Below are 27,058 nucleotides of genomic sequence, written 5' to 3'. Positions count from 1 at the left end.
ATTTTTACTTTTTGTTTGTAGCATTCAAACCGATACCAATGAATTATTATGGGAAAGGGAGGTAAAAAGAAACCAATTTTCAAAATCGTTTTATTTAAGAAAGAATAATTGACTTATGTAAAGGAATTACATAATAACCACTATTTTTATCCCTGTGCTGTTAATGAGTCAGTTCCAAGATAGTTTATCCTTTGGGCCTATAAAATTCACTAAATCCGGTTACCATCAACAGTAATTACTATTCTTGGCCTTGGGGTGGGTAACTTCTCTTCCAGTTGTGTTTAGAGTTCCCGTTGGTGGCCTGCCTTCAACAGTGCTGGAACCGTGGCTCACGCTGACTGTCCTTTCACCTAAGGTGCTGATTCACTCTACAGCTCATTTCCTAACTCTGCTTTTCACAAGCACCTACACACTTGAAAATTTGTTAGCAAAGCCATACAGAACTCCATATGAAGAAGGGTGGAGGAAAATTAAGACCAGGTCATAAGGTCTACTATTATAGAATCCATCACCCACATTAACCCCAAATGATAACCAAATAAAACTGTGACAGTCTATGATCTCTCTCAGTATGGTAATACTATAAAGTAACAGTATACGACTAACCAGCTGACTTCTTGAACCCAGTTTCTTTTCATCACTTAAGTATTAATGGCAAATATTCACTATTGAACTCAATAAAAATATCCCTCTGAGAAGGCATAAAGGGATGAAATTCTAGTATTTTAATTCTCTAGGGAATTGAATGTTATATTCTGTGGTAACCTAACTCAGTCTAGGTTCTGTTTAAGCAATGAAACTTTCAGTAAGAAAAGAACAAGTTAGTTTTGTCTGTATATGCCTTCTGAATAACCTGTGAGATTGCGTCAGGCCTCAGTATGTGATATTAATGGTACAGGAAGAAGAATGTTTCCACTGAGTTCTTGGACCTCTGGATGTCTTGTTTTATTTCTGTGATACAGTTTTTATTGAGATATCACACATACAGATAAGTGCACCAATTAAGTCAATTTTCACAAAGTGAACACATCTGGGTACCCAGCACTCAGCAAAACCATATTGTCACACCCTAGAGAACCCCCTTGTGCCCCTTCCACACACCTTTCCACTGCCCCACTCCATGCATCAGGAAATCTTCCTGAGATTTCATGTCATTGTCTAATAATTAGATTCGACTTTAATGGAAAATTTAGGTTAGTGAACAGTTAGAAACGGTGATGTCTCACTATGATGTATATCAGAGGTGTGGTAAACCTTGCAAACAAGTAGGGCTTCTTTTTCTTCATCTTGGTAGGTTGTGACACAGCCTACACTCCTCTTGGAGTGTTCTCCAAATCAGTGATTGCACACTCTTCAACAAAGGCTTTGGGGAAGATGCCAACTCTACCTTTACACTCCCCTTCCAGCCATTCTTCATTCACTGATAAAAGGGAAAGTACACATCAACTGTGAAGTCCAGGGAGGAAAATCACCCCCCGCCTCCCAGGTATTCCACATTTAGCTCTTGTCAATCAGCCCTCCCCCTCGCTGTGGTAACAGGGAAGAGGGTGTTGGAAATGGATTTGCGGTTAGAGTGAATGTAGGTGTTACCGTCTCAAATGATTTCTGTCTTAAATTTGATAGAGTAAAAGAAGAATGAATTGTGTCTTTCAAAAAGTTGCCAGATAAGAGAAATAGGGTGAAAGAAATTAAACTGAATCTTTAAGTCTGACTTTTTAAGGGAGGAGTTTTATCGGAGCTTTGTTGGGAATGATCATTTTCGTGACAGGAAAGGGGGCATGCCATTGGTTAAATATATTAAAAATGAAAGTTCCCTACTTAGGGATTCCTCAAAGCATTACAAGTTAGAACTAGTGATCATTTACTACACTTTGTAAAATACAAGAATTTTGACCTGTTATGTCCCATTGTCCCATATATGGAATACTTAAAAAACAAATTGAATAACATATATACCACTTACAGTAACTTTGAAATAAATGTTTTTAATGTTCTATTAATGATGAGTTATATGATAAGCTCTAGATTGTGATTTCCAAACTAAGTGCACTGTGTCAATTTGATTGACATATTTGCAGAACTGAAAACTTGGGACAATGGGTTCATAGTCCCTATCTTGAGCCTTTAATAAAGTACATGTTTGAAAATATACATACTCTCAGACTTAATAATTGCTCAAGTTATAGCTATTACCCCATTTTGCTAAGGAAAAGGAGACCCAGAGATTGATGGGAATCTTGCACCCAGGTAGCAATTGTACTGTCTACCAGTAAATGTTAGATGACTTCGGTGTAACCTCCAAAGCCCATCTTCCAGCCACACAAGCCACTCAGAATGCATCTTTGGATGTAAGACAGAGTTCAACTGCCTGGATTCTGCCCCAAGAGATTCTGTAATTAGTGTGAAGGGTGTCTGAGCATCAGTTTTTCCAAGAGCACCCTCAGGTAACTCTTAACCACTTAGTAGGAAGTACACTGCCTTCTCCACACGTACCCAGGTTCTTCCTGCGAGTCTGTGGTTTTGTTTCTCATACTGGAGATCAATCCTAGGGCTCCTGCATGCACGTGCTAGGCAAGTGCTCTTCAACTGAGCTACATGCTCTGCCTGCGTGTTCTCATTTTTTCTCATCACTGACACCCAAACAAAAAGCAAAAACGACAAAACCCTTTGGACAGTTCAGCTGACTGGTTGACAGTGACCCTTAGAAAATGGCGCTGTGGTTCTTAGAGCCAGTCTTTCTCCCTGAGTTTCCAGTCCTCCTAGAAAGAAGTGCACAGCAGAGCACTCTCTGCTTCTGTTTCTCTATTTGTTTTGAGTTCATTGTCACACACTTGTGTACCCAGTAACTTTAAAAGCTCCCCTTGTTTCTTCATCTGGATTTTCTACTGTAATTAATCATGGTTTCTCACTACTTGGCATCACTGATGCACACCTTTCAGCCTTGTGATCAAGGCTTTACGTGATGGGAATCTTGCACCCAGGTAGCAAAATGGGACTACGGAACCGTGAATTAGGACAGTGCTTCTCCGTGTAGACCTGGATCACCTGGAAACTGGCTAGAAGTACCAATTTGTGGGCCCCTCTCAAGGTCTGAACCAAAATTTCTGGGAAGCAGTCCAAGGACCTCGACTCAGGAAGCTCTTCAAGGAATTCTTAGGCATACGAAAGTTTGAGGATCACTGAAATAGAACTCTCCACTTACCTGTTTTGGTTTGTTTGTTTAGCAGTACTGGGGATTGAATACAGGGACTCTCTACCATTAAACTGTACCTCCAGGCCTTTTAATTTTGAGATCCTTTTTTAATCGCTGAGATTGGCCTCAAACTTGTAATCCCCCTGCCTCAGCTTCCCGAGTTGCTGGAATTACAGGCTGGAATTACAGGCATGCCCCACCGTGGTTGGCTCAGATTCACTTTTTAATGTCTTGATCCCTAACAGAGTTCAGAAAGTCACCAGAGATAACAAGCAGTGAGGAATAGCTGCTTTTCAGGTAAAATTTATCTCCTCTCTTCCTCTTTGGGAAGTGCATGAATTCATAGATCTATGGTTTGGTACAGAGGCAAAATGATTCTGGGCGATTTGTTTTGTTAACTCTTAGGATGAAAATTCATGGTTCCAAAGCGTAGCTATCTTTTAATAATAACCAAGATGTTACTGCAGTCACCTGCCTGTTGCTTCTCTATTAGGACATACAGGGAAAGGCCAGGCATCAGTTTTGTTGCCTCCTGCTACAAACTAAGAAGGAGATTGAAACCCCTGTGAAGTTTGGTTTGTGGGTTATTAATATTTTTGTCTCTCTGCCCTTGACCTTGTTTGTGCTAATGTGAATTAGTTCTGTGGTCTTGAAAGAGCACTTACCTGTTGATAGAACCTGGATTACGTCCCCTTCCTGGAATTCCAGGTCCTCTGGTTGGGTAGCCTCGTAGCTGAAGAGTGCTACCACTTGGCTCCCTTCCTTAAACTGAGGTTCCGTTGTCTGATTAGCATCACATTTTTCGTGTTCCTTGGATTCATCTAGAAAGCCTTGGTCACCCTGAAATAAACGCCCTATTAATTCCACAAGAGCCAGCTGACTTGCTGCCTCCAACTAACAGAGGATGATGACACCGAGCATTCAGCAGTGACCCCTGAGCCTGGACTGAGTTCCAGAGAGGCTGCATTTGGAGTTTGGAGAGGTTAGGTACATATGGCCACTGAACAGATGGACCTCATCACAGTTTAAAAAAAAAAAGTCATTTTTAAAAAGTATTTAAGCGAAGTAGTTCACATCTACAGTAAAGAGCCCTTTCTAGGCAAATGTCCACTAACAGGTAAATAGATAAATGGTGGTCTTCATGCTGTGGAATACCAGTTAGCAAACAAAAGGAAGGAATTATTGAAACCCAAAAGACCAAATAAACTGCATAATCCACTTATATGCAGCATATAAAAGACACCAGTGCGCGGTGGTGCATGTCTGTAATCCCAGCGGCTAGGGAGGCTGAGGCAGGAGGATTCCAAGTTCAAAGCCAGCCCCGGGAATTTAGCAAGGCACTATGCAACTCAGTGAGACCCTGTCTCTAATAAAATACAAAAAAGACCTTGGAGTGTGGCTCAGTGGTCAAGTGCCCCTGGGCTCAATCACTGGTACCAAAAGAAATTAAAAGAGAGACAACAGTATGTTGACAGAAAGCTGATCAGTGGGAGCAACATCAAGGATGCTGGAGGCTTTCTGTGGGTAGTTACAGTTGGCGGGGGAGTCAGGTGGGGAGTGGATTAACATCCACCACAGAAAACAAGGGCAACTTTTCCTCTGGAGATTAAGCAATAAAGTTCAAGCGTGTTATCTCCTGGTTACCACTTCTAACTCTCACTTTGCTTCTGATTCCCATCATTCTTACTTGAAAGGTAACTTTTATAAACCCTCAGGGCTCCGAAATAACCTGTCCTCATACTGTCAGTACAGCATGGTGTTTCTGCACATAGGCAGGCTCTGGAGTCAAAATGCCTTCCAGAGTCCTGGCTCCATTATGGACCAGCTGTGCAATCTTGGGCAAGTTGCTTGATCTCTCTCTGCCCCATTCCTAAATCATGAAGTGGCAATACCTACTTCGTAGAGTTGTGGCAATCCTAAGAACTCATACACAGAACATGCTGGCACAGGATGTGGCATGAGGGGAGTGCTCAGTGGTGTTTGCTATTAATAGAAGGCTGTTGCCCCAACCATCTCCGTGAAATAAATGCTGCTTTCCTTCACGCTCAAGTGTTCTTCCCCGTGGAAGCTTACGTAAAAATGGCAGTGAGGGCTGGGGTTGTGGCTCAGTGGTAGAGCGTTTGCCTCACACCCGTAAGGCACTGGGTTGGATCCCCAGCACCACATAAAACTAAATAAGCCAAATAAAAGTATTGTGTCCTTCTGCAACTAAAAAATACTAAAAAAAAGAAGAAAAGAAAGAAAGAAAGAGAACGGCAGTGAGCTCAGCCTCAAGCTGAGCCCTTGCCCTACGGTAAGGGCCTGAGGCCTGTCCTAAGTAGGCAACCCATGGAGGGGGACCCAGGCTTGGTGTGGACTGCTGGGACTTCGGGGCCTGCTTTCCCCTAGGTGGGGAGGTCAGCTGGGGTGAGCAGGCAGAGAAGAGGGAGACGGAGCTGCCACTTGCTAGCCACTGTGCCCGGCACACAGGAAGTGCTTGAGGAAGGGGCTCGGTGGAAGGGGCCTTGGGTGGCCGGGCTCACTGCACTCACCACTGTGTTCTCACACCAAAGAGTCAGGCGGAAGTTCTTCACTTGGCCCCAGGCGTCCTTCATGCTCGCTTCCGAAAGGGGCAGCAGCTCGTTGCCCTCCCGAGGCCGGTAGCTGAGACCACAAGTAAGGACCACGTCAGAACATCAGCACCGAAGCTGCCTGCTCTGTACCCTGGGCCAGCAGGAGGCCCAGCTTGCCCCTGGGTGCAGCCTGTGGGCAGCTCACCACAGCTTAGTGTGTTCCGGCAGCAGGTCCAGCTTCTTGGACACCACGTCCCGGACCTGGCTGTACGGGAGCCCAGGCTGGGTCTCCATGACCACCGTGTACTTGTAGTGCACCTTGAGTGTGTACAGCGTGGGGACGCTGAGCTTCACCTCCTGAGGGAGGAGGAAGTGAAGGGAACCCCTGAGTGTCGCGGCTTTCGGCGCCATCCTATGTCACCATGGCGCTGGGCCTTGGACAGGGAGAGACATGCAAGCCCAGGTTCTTGGCCCTTCAAAGGTCCCCTAGCCTACGGAGCCAAATTTGGTCCCCCAGCTATGGGCTAGTACAAAATGAGGGTGGGGGTGGCCAAGGGGGTCCCCGCCCATGGACGATGTGCGCCTGGTTCTACCCTTCCCTTGGGACTCCATAATCCTGGGAGACAGGCCATGGCTGACAGCACTGGCCCTTCCATCTCCCACTCGGAGCAGTGAAGGAGAAACTTACCTTGGGCTCTTCTTTCTGTTTCTGACCTAAATGGACAAGGTAGGGAGCAAAACAAAAGAAGGTGGTGAGCCAACGCTCCTGGCCAGTCCCTGACCTCCTCTTAGGACACGGCACCCAGCCTCCTGCCCCGGAGCCTCGGGGGCGATTGGAACTATGGGAAAAGCTCACTGTATGGAACATTGTTGAAGTGAACCAAACAACTTCCATTTTGCTTTCTGACCCCATTTTGTGAAACTTATAAGAAACATGTTGTTTGCTGTGATAGATCAAAACAAAATGTGTGTGTAGTGTTAAGTAAAGTGACGAGCGGTGACGCACATAGTGACTGTGCAGCCGCTGAGGAAAAACATTTGGCAGTTTGTTTACACCAAATTTACATTAGTTTTAATGGTAAAACTGGTAAAAATATTTACTAGATGAATTTCCAGAATCCAGGACTTGAAAAACAAATTAGGTAATGTGTGAACTTGTTTTGATGTGACTATATAAACTGCAGACTGATCAGGAGCGAGCGGGCACTACTCCACCGACAGAGTCTGTCACTATGTCCCGCTGACAAGTGACAAGATAGTGCTCCCCAGCTCGAGGCCCCTGGTCGCTGCATGCTGTTACTCCGATGACTGATTGCTGTTTGCTGTGAACCGAGCATCAATAAAACCTCATCTGAGGACCAACAACCAGCTACGTGAGTGTTACCTTATTCCTACCCGGTTCCCGATCCAGCACAGGCCGCAAGTGTTGCGACGTGCTCGTGACACTCACGCTGGGGAAGTGTGAAGGTCACGAACACATGAACAACACCGGCTTCTGCTTCTAGGGGCCTGAAGGTAATTTCAAAGGACTAGCACAGCCTCACAAGGGATTAGCATGGGTCCCCAAGGTCGGTGAAACCAGCGGGACCACCACCATGAAAAGCAGGGAGTGCAGGATGAGTCAGAGACTGCAAGAGAGAATGTCAACCACTAGTTTTTACCCTGCCCTTTATTTCTTAAAATGTGCACAATGTATTAATATAGTAGAGGCATGTAATTTATATGAAGAAGTATAAAGATACAATAGGAGGTGCATGATTGGAAAAAAAGACCACTGATCTTAAGCTCAGCTGATTATTAGAATAACTTGGGAACTTTTTTGCTAAAAATACAAATTCTTAAAAAAAAAAAAAAAATCAGGCCAGGCACTGAGGCGCACACCTGTAATCCCAGCAACTCAGGAGGCTGAGGCAGGAGGATCTCAGGTTTGAGGCCAGCCTCAGCAAAAGTGAGGAGCTAAGCAACTCAGTGAGTCCCTGTCTCTAAATAAAATACAAAATAGGGTTGGGGATGTGGCTCAGTGATCCAGTGCCCCTGAGTTCAATCCCCAGTATCCTGCCCCCCAAAAAAGAAAAGAAAAAATTAGAATCAAAGACTCAGGAATCAGAGTCTTAAAATTTTCGCAGGGTAATAAGTCTTCCTTGATGAACCCCTAGACAAAAGATACCAAAAAAACAAAAACAACAACAACAACAACAAAAAAAAAAAAACTATCAAGGATAGGGCTGGAAGGGCAATGGAAAAAAATTACATGTGGAAAATACATCATAAAAAGTCATTATGTGAGTGCTAAAGGCCCCAGACGTCAGCATGGTGCTGTGGTCCCAGAGGACGGCCCTTGTTTTAGGAGAGCTGTGGCTCAGGGAAAAAGTGATAGAAAGGGGACAGGACAGGTAGGCAGGTCCTTGGTGCAAAATGGAGACAATGGGTGAAACTCAGTGAAAGGTGTTCTGGGATTTATTACACGCTGCGTCCAACTCTTCCTCAGGTTCGCGATTTTTCAAAATAAAAACATGGAAGGAATCAGCCCGAGCGATTCTCATGACCAGGGGCTCAAGGACAAAGCTGTCCCTATGGGAACGTGTTTAAACGGCACCAGTGACAAAAAGCCCCCACGTCCCCAGACAGCCCTCTCCACCTTAGGGGGGACCCTCACGGAGAGACAATCTCCCTTCCACATCTGCCATCAGCTGTTTGTCCCCGGGGCACTACAGAGTGGATTCTTTCCAAGACACAGCTCCTCGGACACTTGGAAAGAGCCGTCTGTGTCCCTCTGAGGTAAAAATGAGCCATCACTGAAACTTCCTGGAGTGGTTTCTGAACTTAACCAACCCGGGGTTCTGACGCCCTGAGCCTCAGAAACCCGCACGATGCCCACGGCCCCCGGGTCCCGGAACGGCCGGGGAGAGGACGTGGACCTCAGGACGGCCGTGTGTGACTGCAGGCAGGAGAGGGCCGTGGGCTCTGGGGTCCTAAGCTGTGGGGCGTCTTCCGAGAGAGAAACCAGAAATTCCTGGAAGGCGGGAAGAGCCACTCTGTGGGGAAGGGGCCTGGAGTGCTCCTGCAGGCAGGCCTAGGACACTGCCCCTGGGCCACTAACCTGGTGACAGCTGGGGTCTCCCTGGGGCACTGGACCTGGGAGGAGGTGGGATATCGGACTCTGGGGAGGTTTCCTCCTAGAGGTGACAGAAAAACACGATCAGAACCTTCCTTAGGACAAAAGGCCTGGGGGCGAGGGATGGTGTGGTCCCCGCAGAAAGGAGCCAGATGCAAAGGACTTCCAAAAAGTCGGGGTGGAGGTGTCATTTGGGAAGCCTGAGCTGGCTGAGAGAGGAGGCGCGCTTGGCCCACCGCGGGGAGACAGCCTAACCCCGCCTGCAAGGCCCTGGCCGCCTTCCATCCCTCCCGCAGTCCTGGCAATCTGCAGAGGCCACCGAGAAGGAGAAAGGCCACTTCCCACCTGCCTTGCATCTGAAGCTTTCTACAACACCCGGATACGCGACGGCCAGGAAGGGCCGGCCGCGCTGGTGCCGTCTGGAGGGAGAGCCCTGCTGCCGAGGGAGCTCTGCACACCTGCTCGGGCCAACAGAGGCCAGCCTGGCGGCAAGGCTGGCGGCAGCTGCAGCGCAGCGACTGGCAAGGCCCGCTCAGATCCAGCACTCTAGAGCGCCTCTCTCTGTTTCTAATGACATGTCACCAACCAGCACATTGACTGTTCTTCCTGATCAAGAGGCCACATCTAAGCAGACTGACCACTGCAGGCTGTGCTTGCCTACGTCACCCGGGAGGACTCACAGCGGTGGGTGAGCCCAGTGGGTCCCTCCTCCCAAGGTTCAGCTCCGAGCAACTCATCCAGTCCAGCACCAACCAGCGACAGTGCCAACGTCTTTCTCTACCTTCTCCCTTCTGGAGAGTTCTGCCCAGGTGGGAAGAGATGTGGGCACGAGCACTTTGTTACCTGGGGCTGCTGCTGAGGGTGGATTCGCAGCTCGACGGGCTCCAGGTAGTTGCAGGGAACAAGCCCCTTCTGCGGCCCAACATTGAAGAATCAGAAAGAAGACAACGAAAACGGCTCGTCAGTGTCCGGGCGGCGGCAGAGCCAGAGCTTCGGAGGGGAGGGCACCCAGATGGAAGAACCGGGCTGCTCTGCAGGCGAGGTGGCAGACGCTGCTCCACAGAAAGCCCTGCAGCCTTGGACCCTCCCCCGTGCTCTGAATACCTGCCCATTGAACATGACCGTGGCCCAGTTATCATTGCCCTTCTTCAAGACGAAGACGATGTTCCCGGGCATGACCTGGAGCTCCTCTGGTGTCTCAGGCACGAACCCAAACAGCACCCGGTGAGCTTCCCCTTCCAGGGCCCTGCAGGAGGTAGACACCAGTCCGCACTGTCCAGCCTGGACCACACCCCCTCACACGGTGCCGTGGGGCAGCAACTCGGCCCTGGGACCACTCTGCCTGTGTGCCCGGAGCCGGGGGCCTGCCTGCCTGGTCTCCAGAGAGGACTAAGTAAGAAACACAGGACTAGGTCCCGAAAGTACACTTAGTACTAACCACATGTGTCTATTCTTCCCGTACCTACGTACACGAATTCAGGGCCTTTCCCGTCTGGACTGGACACTTATCACAGGCTGTGGCCGTGACTTTTATAGTTTAAGGTGTGACAGCAAAACCAGCACAAATTTCTTTTCCCTTCTTCACAATTCCACAAGTAGATTTGTTCCTCCTGTAGATCTTAGCAAGCTCAGCCTATGATTTTTCCCCCTTTCCTTATTAAGGTGAGAACGTTCTTCTCTCACTTAAAGGAAGCACTGTACAGCTTCTCTCTGGTATAAAAGCAAAGTGCTGGCAGCCCTACCCTTGACCTTTGGGGCCATTATTAAATGAGGGTTACTTGAACGCAAGCACTGTGGTACTGAGACAGATGATCCTGACTACAACAGGCAGCTACTAAGCAACTAACGGGCAGGTAACATATACAGAGTGGATACACTGGACAAACCAAATGAATGATTGACATCTTTGGTTGGGTAGAGTGTCAAGCGTGAATGAAATTTCATCACACTACTCTGGCATTCAACTAAAAATTTAAGACTTGTTTATTTCTGGAATTTTTCCTTTACTATTTGTGAACTGTGGTAGACCACGGGTGATGGAAACTGGGGAAAGCCAAACTGCAGTTAAAGGGGGACGACTGTACATGCGGTGGGACAAGAATAACAGAAAAAGACCGACAGGTTCAGGCTTGTTTGAATAAAGTTATCCAGAATCATTTTTTTTTTTAAGAATTAAAGAAAATAAAACAAAATAACAATAGGTAATGGGCCTTCCGATCCCCTCTCTTCTGAGGAGTTTTCCGGGCCAGGTCAGCCTGGCCGGGTCCCAGGTCTGGGCTGAGGTGGGTCAGGGGAGTGAGGCTGGGGACTGGCACAGGTGGACGCCAGGTGAGAGCCCGCTGCCCGAGGAAGTGGATGGTGAACACCGAGGGGGAGCCGGGGCCAGGGCAGGGCAGGAGGTGAGAGCCAGAGAGGTGGGTGAGAGAAGCCTGGGGTCCTGCAGCTGCCTGCCTGGTCACTTCCCCTCTCCTTCCCTCGGGGCCCACTTGATGCCTCCGCACGCTGGTTGTACACTGTGGAAGGGGCAGGAGGCTGGCTTCGAGGCTGCCTGGGCAGGGGACTCCGGGTCCCCAGTCCACTCCCCGCAGCCCTCCCCTCTGTTTCCAGTCATCCCACCTATTCAGGTGGGGGACGCAGGCTCCTCCAGCCAGGGAGGCAGGGAGGACCTCACCCGGCCCCACTTTCCCCTGTCACCGCTTTACTCCTGGCTGCTCTGGCCTCCTTCCCTGGCGTGGAGGCTCGGCCTGCTTTCTTACGGAGGGGGAATTCTTAAGAAAGCCGTAGCTTGTGTCGCTCTTCGCGTCTCATCTTACAGCAGAATGACTTCCTGTTCTCGAGTCCTTCCTCTTACTTCCCAGAAAACGTGTGGCAATAGAGAATGGAGGACGCCCACGCAGCCTTCCTGCCTCCGAGGGCGCTGACCTTCTCCTCTTCAGAGCGGCCGCAGCCCTGCACTACCCGTTGGCGACCTGGGCCACTTCCATGGACCCTGCTGCGCTTCAGCGACCCCTCACGACATGGGCAGCTGTGCGCAAGGACAGGGGGACCCCAGGTAGCGGCGGCCCCGTTCCATCGAGACTCCCGTCCCCGCTTCATCGTTCTGTCCCAACCTTGGACACAGACTGAGACCCGACCCCAGCTTCTGCTTCTTCACCCTCTTACTACCATGACTCGGGCTGGGAGCTTGGAGAGTCCACATTTGGGCCGGAATCTAACTCACCTGAAGATCTCTGGGGTTTTGGGTCTGGGTGGAGGCTCAGCTGCCTGTGGAACATTCAGGAGGAATGAAGGGGCGGACAGGAGGGCAGGAGGGAAAGAGGAGAGACTATTAATGGCAGTTGGGACGTTCTTCCGGAGGAGGGAATCAAAGACTGCATTTCTGATTGCTGGGAACCCTGTCTCTGGGGAGCACCGTGGACCCCGACTGAACAAAAGAAAGTCGCGCCTCCCCCAGCTGCCCGGACACGGGGTCGCCGGCCCGGCTATTCGTCTGTGCCAGAGCTGGTTTCTGGAGGTCAGCCGTCACAGGAGGGCTCATGACCTTGAGCTCTGACCTTTTCCCAGGACATTTCCAAAATCTCTGTCCTCTAATTAACGTCTGCCTTACCACAGGGCACATCTGGGTATGGGAAACCAACTCCGGATGCGCTGCCCAGGCAGGAATCTCCTTCAGTACTTGTTCCCTCTCCTGCGCTGAACGCCAGAGTCCAGGCACCTGGGCTTCTTCCCCCTCTGGTCGTCCTGGGGCTGAACTGAAGCCCAGGGACCCAGCGAGGCCTCCTTCCACCTTATTGTGAAGCCTGGGGCCGAGGAACCTAGACGCTGGGCCTCCTGCCTCCCTCCTGACTCATCCTGTGCTCCGGAGCCCCAGCCTTGGTCACCCTCTGGTCCAGCAGGGATCATCCTGACCAGCCAGGCTGTAGGTGGCCTGGGGAGCGGACAGGGGGTGCGCCCGTGGCGGCCGGGGTCCGCGCTGGGGAAAACCCCCCTCGGCTGCTGCTGACCGAGGTCTGGGCCGTCATGGCTCCGCCGCAGCAGCTCACGTTCTCCTGCCCGAGTTTCCCTCCTGCCGCCACAGGCTCTGCCGTGCATCCCTAGACCCACTGCGTCCAGCTCATCTAGGACCGAATCTCCAAGCCCAGCCTGCCTGGGGACGTGTTCTCCTCGGGCCCCTGCCTGTTTGCAGGGGTACCCACAGCATGGGGGCAAATGGACGGGACCAGGAGAGCCCAGGCCTCGGGCCCAGGCCCACAGGATTCCCCCACTAACCACTGGCCTAAGAAGAGCCAGAGACCCTAGGTTCCATCCCCAGCCCTGCAAATGAACAATAAAAAGCCTTCCACAGCTTGCATTTCAGTTTTCTGAGAAAATAGTCAAGGAAGGCTTCCCAAGATGATCCACTGATCTCTTTGAAATAGAGAAGTGAGGACTGGCATTTTGGGGAAGCTGGAAGGCTGGTCAGAGGACGTGCGGTCACGTTGAGCTGAGCTTATCCCCCCACGCCTTGGAAGCTGGGCTGAGAAAGGGGCAGGCGGACACCCTCGGCTGCACCCAGAGGCCTTGCCGTAAGGCCGCTGGGCACCACTGCCCTCCCCAGGGCCGTTCCACACACAGCTCTGGAGACCCGGATCCCCGGAGAAGGCCGGGAGGCTCACCTGTGGCTGCAGAGGGGCAAACCCCGAGAAACTGTCCTGATCCACCACGGAGGCCACCACCTGCAATCGAGGGCAGCGGGGCGTGAGGGACCTGCCACATGCCTCCCCGTCTCTCTCCTCCAGGACCCCTCCCCTCTCACTCAGATCCATTCTCACTCGTGTGGGTTCCAGAAGAGGACGGGGGCTAAGGGTTAGCCCGCTGACCCCTGGATTACAAGTTCCAGCAACCAAAGAGAATAGTACTCTCCTCATCCCGCATAACCCAAACTCACTTTTAAAAATGTATTATTATTATTAATTGGCAGGGCTGGGGATCGAACCCAGGGCCCCTGGATGCTAGGCAAGCACTGTAGCACTGAGCTACAATATCCCAACACCTTCTCTTTAAAACATAATTTTTTTTATTGAGGTTCAATTCGTAGAACATCAAATTAACCATTGTAAGTGAACCATTCAGTGGCATTTAGTAGATTCACAATGCTTTGTAACTAACACCTCCACTAGTTCCAGAACACTTTCATCGCCCCAAAAGAAAAGGCTGTACCCATTTAGTGGTTCCACTTTCCCTTAACCTGGCAACTACTACTTTGTTTTCTATCTCTGTGATTTATCTGTTCAAATATTTTACATAAAAGAAAGTTTATAACACTTGGTGTTAAATGTGTGGCTTCTTAGACACAGCCTACTTTTCAAGGCTTATCCATGTTGTAGCATAAATCAGTACTTTGTTCCTTTTTAAGGCCGTATAATATTCCACTGTGTGAATATATCACATTTTGTTTACCCATTCCTCCATAGGCAGATATTTGGGTTGGGGCATTTCCATTAACCTAGGCTCTCTTGGTCTCTACCACTATGCCAATCCCAGTTGCCCAGCCATGAGGCAACTTTAGCCCTCCAAATGTATTAAAGTCAAGTTCAGTTTTGGAAGGGGACTGATGATTCACTTTGCATCATGGCCAGGAGGACCTACGATCTGGAATCAGAGGGAACCCAGTTTAAGAAGGAGTCTGGTGAGGGCGGTGGAAATGAGGAGGGTCCTCAGAACCCTAGGGAGTGAATGACAGAACTGGTCCTTTCCACATTTAGTGAGTCCTTGTAGCTGTGCCTCCGTCCACTGGATCAGTCCCAACGCTCTGAGAGAGCCACCCTCAGGGTCAGGTTGGGAGGGGAGACGAGGGCGCCTGGGGAAGACAACCCAAGACACCGCCCCATTCCCACCAAGCACGCCCTCGCCCACGCGGTGCGGAGGACTCCCTCTCCCCAGGGTTCTTCCCGCCCTGCCCGGCATGGCCCAGGGCACAGGAGACTCGGAGGCGGACGGGTGGTCTCCCTACCGTGGCCTTGCCCAGGTAGTCCTTCTTGTCCAGCTGAGCCACTTGTCTCTCATTTGGTCGGAACAACCTTCCCACGGGGATCACGACGGGCTCGTACAGCTTCTGTTTCTGAACACAGCAAAGGACAGTCACCTGTCACCTAGCATTGGTAACACCTTCTGAGACACGTGCCATCTGGTCATCGTGCAAACAACACAGGCTGTGTGCACCAAACCTAGACGCTGCAGCCACCGTGGAACATAGGACCCAGCGCTGACCGACCGTCAAGAAACCGCCCGTGCTGTCTTGGGACCAGTACTGGTGATGTGGATGGGCTTACCAAGCCCTGGTGTTTAAAAAATCTTAATTAAGCCTGGTGTGGTGGCACACACCTGTAATCCAAGCAGCTCCAGAGGCTGAGACCGGAGGATGGTAAGTTCAAGGCCAGCCTCAGCAACTTAGCAAGGCCCTAAGCAACTCAGGGAGACCCTGTCTCAAAACTTGAAAAAAATATGGGGGTGAGGGGGTGGAGCTAGGGGGTGGAGCTCAGTGGTAAAGCGCTCCTGGGTCAAATCAACAGTACCTCCCCCCACGCGCTCCTGGGTCAAATCAACAGTACCTCCCCCACGCAAAGAAATCCTATTTAAAACTCCATTCCCAGTGTGCTCACCTAGCATTCATTTTTACCATTTATTCCTATAATCAAGACTTTTTTGGAGAGTTATTTTGTGCCCGATTCCGTGCCAGGTTGTTAGGACTCAAAAGCAAGCCACCTCTGTCCTCGCAGCGCCTGAGGGCTGCCTAGCACCGCGCACCCTCCTACAGCCTACCTCCTGGGGGTGCCCGGCTGCCGAGGATCCCCACCACGAGGGATTCCAGGGCTCTGCCCCCCCGTGCTCTTGTCCTTGGCTTCTCAGCCCAGATTCGAGAGCTTAAGTGGACCCATGCTGAGCGTGGAGCAGGGCTGCCCAGACCCTCCGAGGGCTAAAGCACCCCTCTCGTGGCGCGCCCTGACGTGGTGGGGCTGTGGGGATCTTCTCCCCAGCACCTACCCAGACGCTTTCCATGGCCTTGTCGATTTTGGAGTGCCTGGGCTCAGACTTCATGTTGGTGGCCAGTGTCAGTTGCTCTTCGGCCTTCCTCCATTCCTCCTTCTTGGCGTACATGAGAGCGATATTGTACAGCACCTGCAGAGGCAGAGGCCACGACAGAAACCTCGAGGCGCTTCCCATCCCGGTGCCGGCAAGGGGCAACCAGGGTGTGTTGCCTGGCGCCATTTCCCCTCCCAGCTCCCCTGGGGGGCACAGGAGTCTTGCTACCTGGTTACGTCAATCACTAGCCTGGTGCTGAGACAGCAGCTCGCGGTGCTAAGCTAACCAAACTCAACATCACGTATGTCCTCCCAACAACCAGGGGGGACGAGAGCTCAAGGGGACTGTGCGGTGTTAGCGTGGAGATGAGTGACCTGACCAAGGCCTCCTGAAGAGGCAGAGACAGGTGTGTGGCCTCCCGGTCTAGTTGCTGCCTCTGAGCCTGTGATGAACCACAGGACAGGTGCGGGGTGGGGAGAAGTTTCTAGAACAGGAGTTGACAGCACTGTAATATCACAATGTGCCTAAGGAAGCTCCAGGGGCAAAGTCCAGTGAGGCAGGAAGAGAAGCAGAGGGCCAGGGGAGCACTTGGCCTGGGTGGAGAGAGAGCAGCAAGTTCACCTTCGCCATATGCTCCAGGTGGTTAGTTGGGTTGTAGGTGCCTAAGTGCGTGTTTTATTATCGTGTCACAACTTAGACATAGGACCAAATAATTTGTGTTTGACGTTACGATGGTGTAAAAGTAATGTGCCTTCAACAGAAAAAGGTACTTCAGTGTTTTCATTGGATCTTTTCCTGGTTCTGCGATACGCCCTGCCACAGACTTGCCATTTGGGCAGCAGCAGCAGCGAACCCAGCTCCCAGTTACCCGGCGATCGTGGGGGAACAGCCCCGCCCGACAGGGGGCTGTGTTGCCTCGCTGTGATGTTCCCGAAGTCGGGTGCATTACATGCATTTTCAACTTAGGGTATTTTAACGTTAAGACGGGTTGACCCGCACAAGTCTAGAAGCATCTGTATTTGCCCAGCTACTCCTAACCCGGCGTAGAAAGAAAAGAACTCGAGGTGGTTCAGGACTTCCTGTTTGGTTCTCAGCCACCTTCTCTCAAAAGCTTTACCCACAACGATTTTTGTGACTCGGTGGCTAGAAGAACCTTGAGACTCCTCGGCAAGAAGGCTGTGACTTCTTGGCAGGCAAGGAAGGTCATGTCCCCATGGGAGGCGAGGAACAGAATTATAAATAGGGAAATGACTGGGACCTAGAGGCCCTGGGGCCTCCGAGATGGAACTCCACTTGCAAGGAGACCCCCTCCGTCGGCACTTCCTGTGACTTGGGTCGTTTCAACCCCAGCGACAGGGAGGATGTCCCTTTCATGGAGTTCTGCTTGGACGGCACTCTGGCACGATCCTTTCTCTAGAGTCACTGGACCCGGAACCCCACTGTGTAAGTGGTTCTTGGAGGGGTGACTGGCAATGTCGAGATGGTTTAGCATCACAACTGAAGGGAGGGTGCCACTGGCATCTAGTGGGCAGAGCCCAGGGATGCTACCAAGTGGCCCACCATGCACGGGACAGCCCCCAAGTAAAGAATCGTCCCGCCCACAGTAACAGCAGGGCCATGGTTGAGAAGCTCTCCTCTAGAAGCTGGTCAGGTGCCAGCCAGTGCCCAACGTCAAACCTCATCTGCCCAGTCTGAGCAGTGAAGCAAAGTTGCTAGCCTGCCGTAGGGCTGGGATGAGGCCACATGTCCCCAGGGGGGCCCTGGGCAGCTGTGGACTCTTATTTTTAGCCCTGAGTGACCCTGAGAACACTTGACTTCTTGTGCCTGAGAAACTAAAACCAGGGGACTTTTTTGGGCAATTCTTCTAAATAAAGATCCTTGACATTTACAGGGATTTTTGTTTTTAAAGTTACTGGTGTAGACTTGGGGGCAGGAGAGGGTGGGGAGCTTTGTTTGGAAAAATGACATGAACCTGCCAAGCCCTGTCTGCCCTTTTTGGTGATGAGGAAAAGAAAGTTGTCCTTCTATGGAAAACTTTACCTAAATTCGTGCTTTGAGCTGTTCTGGGAGCAAGAGGGGACCGATTTGTGCCAGAGTATCCTCATTTTCTCTTTGGGTGTCAACCAAATGCACGGGCGAGACCACGGATGGTAAGAGCGTGCCTGGAAGCAGCAAGATCACGGCAGGTGCAACATGGAGAGCGAACCTGGGGCTTTGGATTTGTTAGTGCGGTGCACGCTTGTCAACCTGAACTGCTGAACAACAGGCCAGTTACCATGAAGACTCTCAGGGCAACACAGTCATGTCGCCTCCTTGCCAGAGCCCATGGGCTCCTTTTTGCATGGCCCTGTGAGCCTGGTATGAACAAAATGCACACCAACTAATGACTCTATGATGAACCTGAACTCCTTTGAGTCCTTCTTCTTTTTTCCTTTCTCCCTTTTTCTCTGCTGCGGATCAAATGATGGGCCTCACCCATGCTAGGCAAGTGCTCTACCACTGAGCTCTCCTACCAGCCCATCCAGATCTTTTGTGAATGGAAAATCTTTGCCCAGGAAGCAAAATGGCTTTCATAAGCCCCTGGAGGTCTCAGCGGACCACGGAGCCGGCCTGTCCGTGCCTGCCCACGCCACCGGTCCCTTACCTCACAGGCGAAGAGCTTGAACTGCAAGCCCAGGATCTTGTAGTCTATCAGCTGGTTCCCTCGAAGCTGAGTCAAGGCCTCTTTAAGGTCTTTAATAGCTAAGTCGTACCTGCAGGACAGAGGGAGAAAATAAACCAGTGCAGGGCAGGAGGGACTAAATGCAAGAGAGCATATCCTGGGTCTCCCCCGGCGAGCTCAGTGGGAAGACAAGCCCTTCCATTTCTCCCGATCTGCTCCAGTGTTTCACCAACCCTGAGCCTGCGGGCTCTGTAGACTTGCTGGGAGCATGTCCCCTGAGGCTGTGATGCCCCAGGTGTCCCTGGGACAGTCCCAGGGATTTTCTTCTCTGTGGATTGCACACGGCTCTCACCTTTCTGGCTACCAGGTTTGTCACCTTCAAATACAGCCCTTATTTTTCTCTTGAGAGCTTGAGAGCAGAGCCACCCTGCCCACCCACAGCCCTGCACGTCTTGGAGCTGATCTGAGGCGCTCTGGCCTGGCACAACTGTGACACTACCCTCCTGCCCTTGGCCTTTGCCCGGGGCTTCCTTTGACTCCAACGTGGCTCTTGGTTTGGTGGCCTTCTTTGTCTCCTCCCGGCTCCCACCTCCTCCACACGCTTTGGAGGTGGTAACTCCACGTAGGTCGGACAGGACTCCTAATGCTGCTCCTGGCACGGCCTTGGGTTCTGTGGAGCTGGCACGATTGCCTGGCTCAAGGTGTATGAGGGCTGCCATCCTTGAATCGCAACAGAGAACGGATCCTGGCCACCTGGGGCCCGGGGGTCCAGTGGGCAGGACCTAGAGTCTCACTCCTCTGGAAGCCGACCCAGGCTGCAGCCTGACCCGGACCTGCACAGAGGCCCTGGGGAGAGAGCCATTGCCGGGCTGCAGGGGGTGGGAAGAGCAATAGCCAGCCACCCACCTCACACTCCTCTCAGCCCCCTTCCCTGGCTGCTTGGTTGTGACTCCCACCCGGCAACTGAGCTGAAAAGCCCCCAGGTCACTGTGTGGTCAGAGCTCCCCTCTGGGGCTTCTCTTGGAGATGAGCCTGGGATTTGGACACAGGCAGGCAGGGATGCTCAGGAGGTAGTGTGGAGTAGGGAAGGACCCTAGGGTGCAGCAGGAGTCCAGACCATACCCGGCAGGTCCGCCGCTAACCGGGAGACCCTAGCAAGCTACCTCACCGGGCTCAGGGACACATCAGCGATATGGGAGCGTAGTACATACAAGAAGCTATGAAGGAGGAGCTTGTCACTGTGTAGTCCCAGATCCAGATTCTGGAGTCAGGTGAGCTGAGCCTGAGTCCTGGCAGGCTCTGCCACGGACGTCTGGTGATGAAGGGCGAGTTTCTTTGTTCCTCTAAGTGCGTATCCTCACCTCTAGGAAAGCACAGAGCTGAAGCACCAGGCACTTAGGACCTGGTACACGTGGTCATGCATCCAGTTTCTGAGCTCTGAGACCCTCCGATGATACCCACACACCGGTCATTTATCACCTGCTTATTTAAAGCTCTCTGTGGCACTAGGTGTTATCAGGAGACTAAAAAATTTACTGTGTAGAAGTAGAAAATTGATCTGAAGCCGACTTAGAGCTGACCAAGAAGGCTGGTCCACCAAGAGGGTCCTAGGAACGTGGACGCAGGCTGTTTGGGGCGGGGACTTGACTTGCAGCCCCGGTAGGTGTGAAGCAGCTCACAAGCAGGCAGCCGCAGGGCATCTGTGAATGGGAGAGGACAGCCTGGGCCCAAGCAGGACCATGGTTTCTCCGGGATCCCTGGCGGATGATTGTAGAATGTATCCAAAGCGTGCGGGCCATTCCTTAAGAAGACTGGGCATTTCGAGTCCTTGCCACGCATCTCTCAGGCAATCCTGGAAATGGGGAGAAGGTAGCTCCACCGAAGGCTGGGCACTGGCTCCCGTCTCCAAGCAGAGGAGGGGGCAGGTGGAAGCGCGGGTGACCTGCCCTCTGCAGCTGCATTGGCCACTGTGCTCCACAGCCTGTTCGGGAGCTGGTCTCAGGGGGTGCTCTCTGAGTGCCAGTCAGCATCGACCTAGGCTGTGCCTTCTTCCCTGCTGAGCTGGCTAAGCAGATGGATTTCAGCTGAAAGGAGACCAACCAGGTCCCCCTGGTTTGCACGAGCCTACAAAATCCTCCTTGTGATTCTCCAGCCCATGAAGTTGTACAAAGACCAGGGCCCAGTGGGAGGGAGAGAGAACGCACTGACAAAGTACTCAGAGTACTTGCTCTGGGGGAAGAAAGGGGCTGGGGGATCCCTGCTAAATATCCATGTTCAAGAGGTCTTCGCACTGCACCCCAGAGGTGGTGAGGGTCCACTCTGACACACAGCTCTGCTTCCTGCTGGGCAGGTCTGAACGACTCAGAACGAAATGTCTGACAGCTCTTAGCCGTGCGCCATGGGCCTTGGGCATAACCCAGACTCCTTTTTGGCCTTCTCCAAAGTTCCCTTGTGTGCCTTTTGGAGGCCTCCTGAGGAGCCAAGGAGTAGCCTGTTCCTGTGGGTTCTGCACACTCACACCAGTGACCCCCCTGGAGCACCCCGGCTGTGCTGTGCCCCAGCTTCCACACCCCCTGCAGGGGCTCCCCGCCCAAGTGCAAACCTTGTAGGGGTTTTTTGCAAGCTCGGAGCTTGAGAGAATTCCTAATCATCATTTTTGTAACAGACCCTGTAAAGACAACCGCTGAAGTTTCTGCTTGCTCCCCACGGGGCAGTCCTGGAAACGGTCAGCGGGGAGAAGCCTGCGGCTGGCCTCTTTAAGCCAGGTCCCTCTGAAGGGTCTGTGAGTCTTCTCTTTCCACAGCTCTAAGACTCAAGAGCCCAGGGCCTGGAAGACAACTTAGAGTCCCTATACTTCCCATGAGAAGAGAGCGAGGCAGTTCAGTTAGTCAACCCTGAGATGCCACCTGCCTCCTTGGATACACGTGCCAACTTTGTTCTGTGGGAACCTGACAGTGACAGAAGAGCAGACAACAATCAAAAGTGGGGAAAACAGAGAGAAACCCCACCCGAAGGTCATCACCCTAGAACCAATCCCACCGCGATCAAAGGGAATTCCAAATAGCACTCAGCACTCAGCACTAAGCACTCAGCACTAAGTCATGTCCAGATCCCCATGGCACTTGTTTAAAATAGAACGTACAGCCTGGACTGGTGGCGCATGCCTGCAACCCCAGTGATGCAGGAGGCTGAGGCAGGAGATTTGCAAGTTTAGAGGCCAGCCTCAGCAACTTAGTGAGAGCCTGTCTCAAAATAAAAAAATAAAAAGGTCTGGGGCCGGGTGTGGTGGCACACGCCTAAAATCCCAGCAGCTCTGGAGGCTGAGGCAGGAGGATCATGAGTTCAAAGCCAGCCTCAGCAACTTAGCAAGGCACTTAGCAACTGAGTGAGACCCTGTCTCTAAATAAAATATAATCAAAGGGCTGGGGAGGTGGCTCAGGGTGGAGCACCCAGGGCTTGCAACACTCGCCCGCTTCTGCCTTGCAACACAGTCGCCAGTGTTGGTGGCTGTTTCTCCCCTTTCCATCAATCGGTTCCTTGAAGCCAAGGCTTGCTCACTTTCCCGCATTAACTCAACAAGCAGTTAGCGAGTAACTACCGTCTGGGCTGAAATTCCAGCATGAAGTCGTGAAGGTTTGTTCTCCTAGGGGACACAGCGTAATCGTGGAGAAGACTACTGCAGAAGCAAGTATCTGCCACCGGCCAGACAGATATCATGAAAGGAGGCACAAGAGAAGATGTGACTGTCACCTCCGAGGATGTGTGGGGCAAGCACGGAGGATGAGTGAGTGGGTGGGCCACTGCTGGACCAAAGAGGAGCAGGTGGGGATCCGGCCTTTGTCCTGCAGTAAGGCGAGCCTTGGACTCAAGCAGCCCTCCTGAATTTCTTTCTTTTTCTTTCTTTCTTTCTTTTTTTTTTAAGATCACTCTGGAATATGGATGAAGGGGACGAGATGGTAGCTCGAAAATCAGTTTGGAAGTGACTGCAGGTGCCTTGGTGAAACATGAGGGTCTGAGCCAGGGCCGCCACAGTGGAAGGAGGGAGGCAGAGTTTGGAGGTCACCCTGACAAGGCTTGGGACGGGGGCATTTCTGGGTTGATCCAGGTACAGATTCCGTAGGCTGGGTGATTACACATGGAGGCCAGTACTTGGGGAAGGGACAGGCTTGCCCAGAAATGGACAGTGAGGGTCCAGAGGAGGGATCTCAGAAGGATCTCCATGTCGGCTCCCGCCCACGTGGCACCTCACAGAAGGCCGTGCCCGCCCGCGCATTGTTTCCCGAGAGTGAGTCCACGTATTTCACCACTCAAGGGCCAGTGCTGGGTCTCATTAGGAAAAGGGTTGAGAACAATGTCGAGGGGGACCAGCACCGTGGGTTGGGCAAAGGACGGGGAGCCGGGTCACGGGGAGAACTACCTCCTCGTCCGTGTGCTGCTGAGCGATGGGTTCCATCGGCTGGGTTTCTCTCTCTGGCTGAACTGTTATCAAGCGGAGGACAGAGTCCTGGGTCTCCTTGCTAGATCCTTCTAACTCACTCAAGATCTTAGCCTCCTGGAATCTGGGGTTTGTGGGCGTTTTGAGGCAGGAATTCCTTCTGGTCGCTGAAAGGCCTGTGTCCTCCCAGCTCATTACAGGTTCCTGAAGCTAATTAAAGGGGTCGCCTAGAGTTTGTCTTTGAAATTGAAAAAACAGGCTGAGGGTGTGCCCTTGGCCTCCCTGTGTGCTGCGTACATCTGCAGAACTCGGGGGTGAGGGACGTGGGGATGGCAAGGACAATAAGAAGGGAGACAGGCAGGCTCGGGGCCAATGAAAGAAAACGCCTTGTATCTTTTCCCAGTCGCAGGCTGTCTCCCCCAGATGGTCTCTGTCTGTGGCTTTTCTCTGGGGAAGACGTTGCTTCTACTCTTACTCATTCAGGTAACTGGCTACCTCTCCGTCTTTGAAGTCCTCTGAGTGCCTTGTGGTTGCCCCTAGCAACCACTGCATACATGAGCGTCCCAGGGCAGGCTGTGTTTCTGACAAACAAAGCCTTCCAAGGTGGTACAGGATCAGAGCCCGAGCCCTTCCCCACACCTGGACATCCTCTGCACCCTGCCCATCAATGCCCGGTCTACCTGCGCCCAACACGCACCACGCGCAGACCAGGCTCTCTGCTAGAAAGTTCTTCACTGACCTGAGCCAAAGTACTTTTCCCTAGAACATGTGCACCTGACGGAACAAGTTCCATGAAGGGTGTTTTCTGTCCCCCCACACATTTGAAATTCACACTTGGAAGATTTTTCCTCTGTTATTTATATGTTAGGTCTTTGGTCATTTGAGGAGGGAGTAGAAATTGAGACTAACTTTCATTTTGTAATTATCTTTTTACTAATCATTTCAACATTTACTGTAAACACACCAAAGGAAAAAAATGCAGATAAAATGACAGAAGAAAAGGAACTTCCCTATCATCTCACCATCAAGAATTACTAATAGCCAGGGGTGGTGGCCCATGCCTATAATTCCAGCAGCTCGGGAGGCTGAGGCGGGAGGACCGCAAGTTCAAAGTCAGCCTCAGCAAAATCAAGGTGCTAAGCAACTCAGTGAGACCCTGTCTCTAAATAAAATACAAAATAGGGCTGGGAAGGTGGCTCAGTGGTCCAGTGCCCCTGAGTTCAATCCCCAGTACCTGTCCCCCACAAAAAAGAATTACATTTTGTTCTATGTCTTCCCAGGCTTTTCTATTAAACAAATGGGACTGTGTTATACATGCTAATTTGAAATCTAAAAAAAATTTTTTGACAGCTACTGTGAAGTTTTCCATTTTAAGCTCCATACTACTTATTTATCTGTACCAAATTATTCTTAGACATAATACTGTTAGTAGTTCTTATTCTAGTTTTTGTGACTGAAGCCCATCTCACTGTATTACACCAGGCTTTGAGGACACATCTTGGTGGGATGAAGCTGGGTTTTGAGGTGGCTTCATAATGATCCTCAGTCTGGGGTCTGCCAACACCTCACAGTGGTGAGCCACCGTGGGTGACCCCAGCAGAGACACCGGTGAGGCGCCCTGCTGGCTGAACAACACGGTGGCTTCTAGGCTCCCGGTGAGTAAGCACTGTCGATTTATAACCCAGGCAGTCCTGCCCGCCTCCCCACGAGAGCCTCTGCCTCGGCTGCTGACTCTTGCTTAACTGCCCAAGAAAGGCCAGTCGGGTCTTTTCCCAACAGAGGCTGGAATACCAAGTCCAGCAGCACCAAGGTGCTTTGGGTCTCTCTCCAAACTTCCCTAGTGTGGGCACCACCGGACCACTTACTTCTCTGTCCTGTAGTGGAGCATCCCTCGTTGGAAGTAGGCCACCGCCAGATGCTTGTCTCGGTTGATGCTTTTGGTAAAGGCCTGTGGAGAGAAGGGTCCACCCGGGGCCATGAGGAGGTGTGAGATGAACCCCAGGGGCAGTCGGGAAGCGGCGTGAGAACAATCGAGGTCGAGGTGCCAAGAAGCCTAGAGCACAGACAGCCTGGGTCAGGACGCCCTGGATGGTCACGTCCTTATTACATGACATGTGGCAAGTTCCCTATCTCCATGAACCTCAGTTTTCTGTCTCTAAAATGGGGATATCACTCTCTGCCTTTCAAGATTACTGGCAGGAACAAAATAATCAAATTCACTACAATGCAAATAGTAAAATTAAAATACATAGATTGTATATTTGTTTATGAAATAAATGTATTATCTAATTAAACTAATAATAAATAATATATATATATTTATTATACATATATAATTCTGGCCACCAGGGTCCAAGCAGAAAAACAAAGGCAGGCAGAAGAACTGGGGGTCGGGGGCGGCAGAAGAAAGCAGGGGAAACCTACACAGTGGCCCTACACGCTGGCCTGGGCTCCCCCACCCAGGCTGAAACAGGTGTGCAGGGTGCCTCCGGCCTAGCTGGGCCCAGCTCGCAGCTGCCTTGGCCAATCTCTTCTCGCTGACAAGACGCACGTGGTCTCCCGCAGCACCCAGGTGCACGGTGCTGTTCCCTCAGCTCCTCAGCAGCCCAGAGGGAGGTGGAGCAGCAGAGGGGGGTCTCCTCACGTGCCCCTGTGGGTCTGTCCCCCTACTCCGGAGCCTGAGAACCATTCGTCAGATGGGAGAGCCTACGGAGTCCCTGGTCTCTCTTCCTGTCTAGAGGGCATGGCTGAGGCCTGCTCACCTGCGGGTAACAGGGTGACCTGGGGTGAACTGGCTCACTGCAGAGTGCAGGGGAGTCAATTATCTGTCTACACAGCACCTTGCAAAGGCTGGCAGTACAGGGTCAAAATCAAAATTTAATACAGGGGTGGGAAGTTCCACAGCACTTTAATAATTGGTGTCTCGCTGGAGCTATTTGAGCTCTCACGATGCCGAGAGCCAGAAGTTTACGTGGCTTGTTTGACCCTGAAGGTCCAGGAGAGGTAGACCTGAGATTTGACACTGGATCTTCTACTTCCAAACTCCATGCCCACCCACCTCACCACAGCCAGTCCCAGAACGTGATCATTGAGAATGCTCAACCCATTCAAGAGAGAAAAAATACGCTGAAAAGATGCGAAGATACCCCACACCATGCTGCTGCCGCCGACACCACCAACAGTCACCCCGAGCAGCTCCTGACAGCCTCAGAATCCTTGGCAGAGGGCTCTGCAGAACTCATCGGAATTGCCAGGGGGATGGAACCCAGCTTTCACAAGTACCACCCCTTGAACTCTTAGGCAGGCCATGAGCTTCTTGGAAAGCCCTAAAGGGCACCTTATAATCAGGGTAAGGCAGTGATAGACAGCAGGGGCTGGCAGAAGGAAGGGTCACAGGGGAGTTCACTAAGCTGTTGAAGAGTGACTGCAGGCTGGTTTCAATTGAGTAGATGGAAAAGGAAGGAGAACAGGGCCAGCACCCCACTGCCGAACCCCCTGGGGAGCTTTCCCAAGGGTGGCTGCCCGGCCCCTCCTCACCCCGATGAAGAAGGGCCTCGGCGGGTGGGGCCGGCACAGCCTGCGCTTTCCCACCCCTGGAGGTCAGGTTCCTGAGGTGCAGCGGGGCCGGGAGCCCTGATTACCAGGCAGAGATGAGGCCCGGGAGGCAGCTCCACTCACCTTCTCCGCCTCGGGCATGTTTCCCAGGATGGTGTGCATGCAGCCCATGTTGAAGCAAATCCGCGAGTGGGGGTCCTGGACGGCACTGAAGGCGTCCAGGGCTCCCTTCCAGTCCTTCTTGTCTGCGGCCAGCACCCCGTCATTCCAGAGGCTGATGGCCTCAGCCAGGGACATGGTGAGGTGGAGACCAGGAGGCCAAGAGGGCGCCTGGAGACAGCGAGGACGGCAGGGTGTCTCCCCCACCCCGGCTGCCCCGGCGGCCTGGCCTGGCCTGCAGAACGGGGTCTGATCTTCTCAGTGTCTTAGGACACTTCTTAGTGTTGCAACTGTGTCAGGAAATGTCCCCACCTGTCAGCAACTG

General features: G+C 51.9%; 1 protein-coding gene across 1 annotated transcript; it reads right to left on the bottom strand.

Annotated features, from left to right (window-relative positions):
• Positions 1–93: 93 nt before the first annotated feature.
• On the bottom strand, positions 94–27,058 carry Ncf2 (neutrophil cytosolic factor 2). The gene is made up of 15 exons (XM_047521739.1): positions 26,698–27,058; positions 24,885–24,967; positions 18,567–18,675; positions 15,884–16,018; positions 14,853–14,960; positions 13,516–13,575; positions 12,081–12,124; positions 9,965–10,106; positions 9,704–9,772; positions 8,846–8,921; positions 6,434–6,459; positions 5,951–6,102; positions 5,725–5,836; positions 3,859–4,033; positions 94–1,420 (listed from the first exon to the last, which is right to left on the bottom strand). Exons 1-15 carry the CDS (start codon positions 26,869–26,871, stop codon positions 1,308–1,310), a joined length of 1,578 nt encoding a protein of 525 aa, XP_047377695.1. The 5' UTR covers positions 26,872–27,058; the 3' UTR covers positions 94–1,307.

The sequence above is a fragment of the Sciurus carolinensis genome, chromosome 12 (assembly GCF_902686445.1).
Source record: "Sciurus carolinensis chromosome 12, mSciCar1.2, whole genome shotgun sequence".
Taxonomy (NCBI): Eukaryota; Metazoa; Chordata; class Mammalia; order Rodentia; family Sciuridae; genus Sciurus; species Sciurus carolinensis.
This window is presented reverse-complemented; position numbering and strand designations above follow the sequence as displayed.

Excerpts from the sequence above, each read along its gene's own strand:
- Ncf2 (XM_047521739.1), bottom strand. The coding sequence starts at position 26,871 with ATGTCCCTGGCTGAGGCCATCAGCCTCTGGAATGACGGGGTGCTGGCC. Across the intron at positions 13,576-14,852 it reads ACTACCTGGGCAAGGCCACG|GTGGTGGCCTCCGTGGTGGA; the intron begins GTAGGGAGACCA and ends CCTCGATTGCAG. Across the intron at positions 5,837-5,950 it reads CCGGAACACACTAAGCTGTG|CTACCGGCCTCGGGAGGGCA; the intron begins GTGAGCTGCCCA and ends TTGTGGTCTCAG.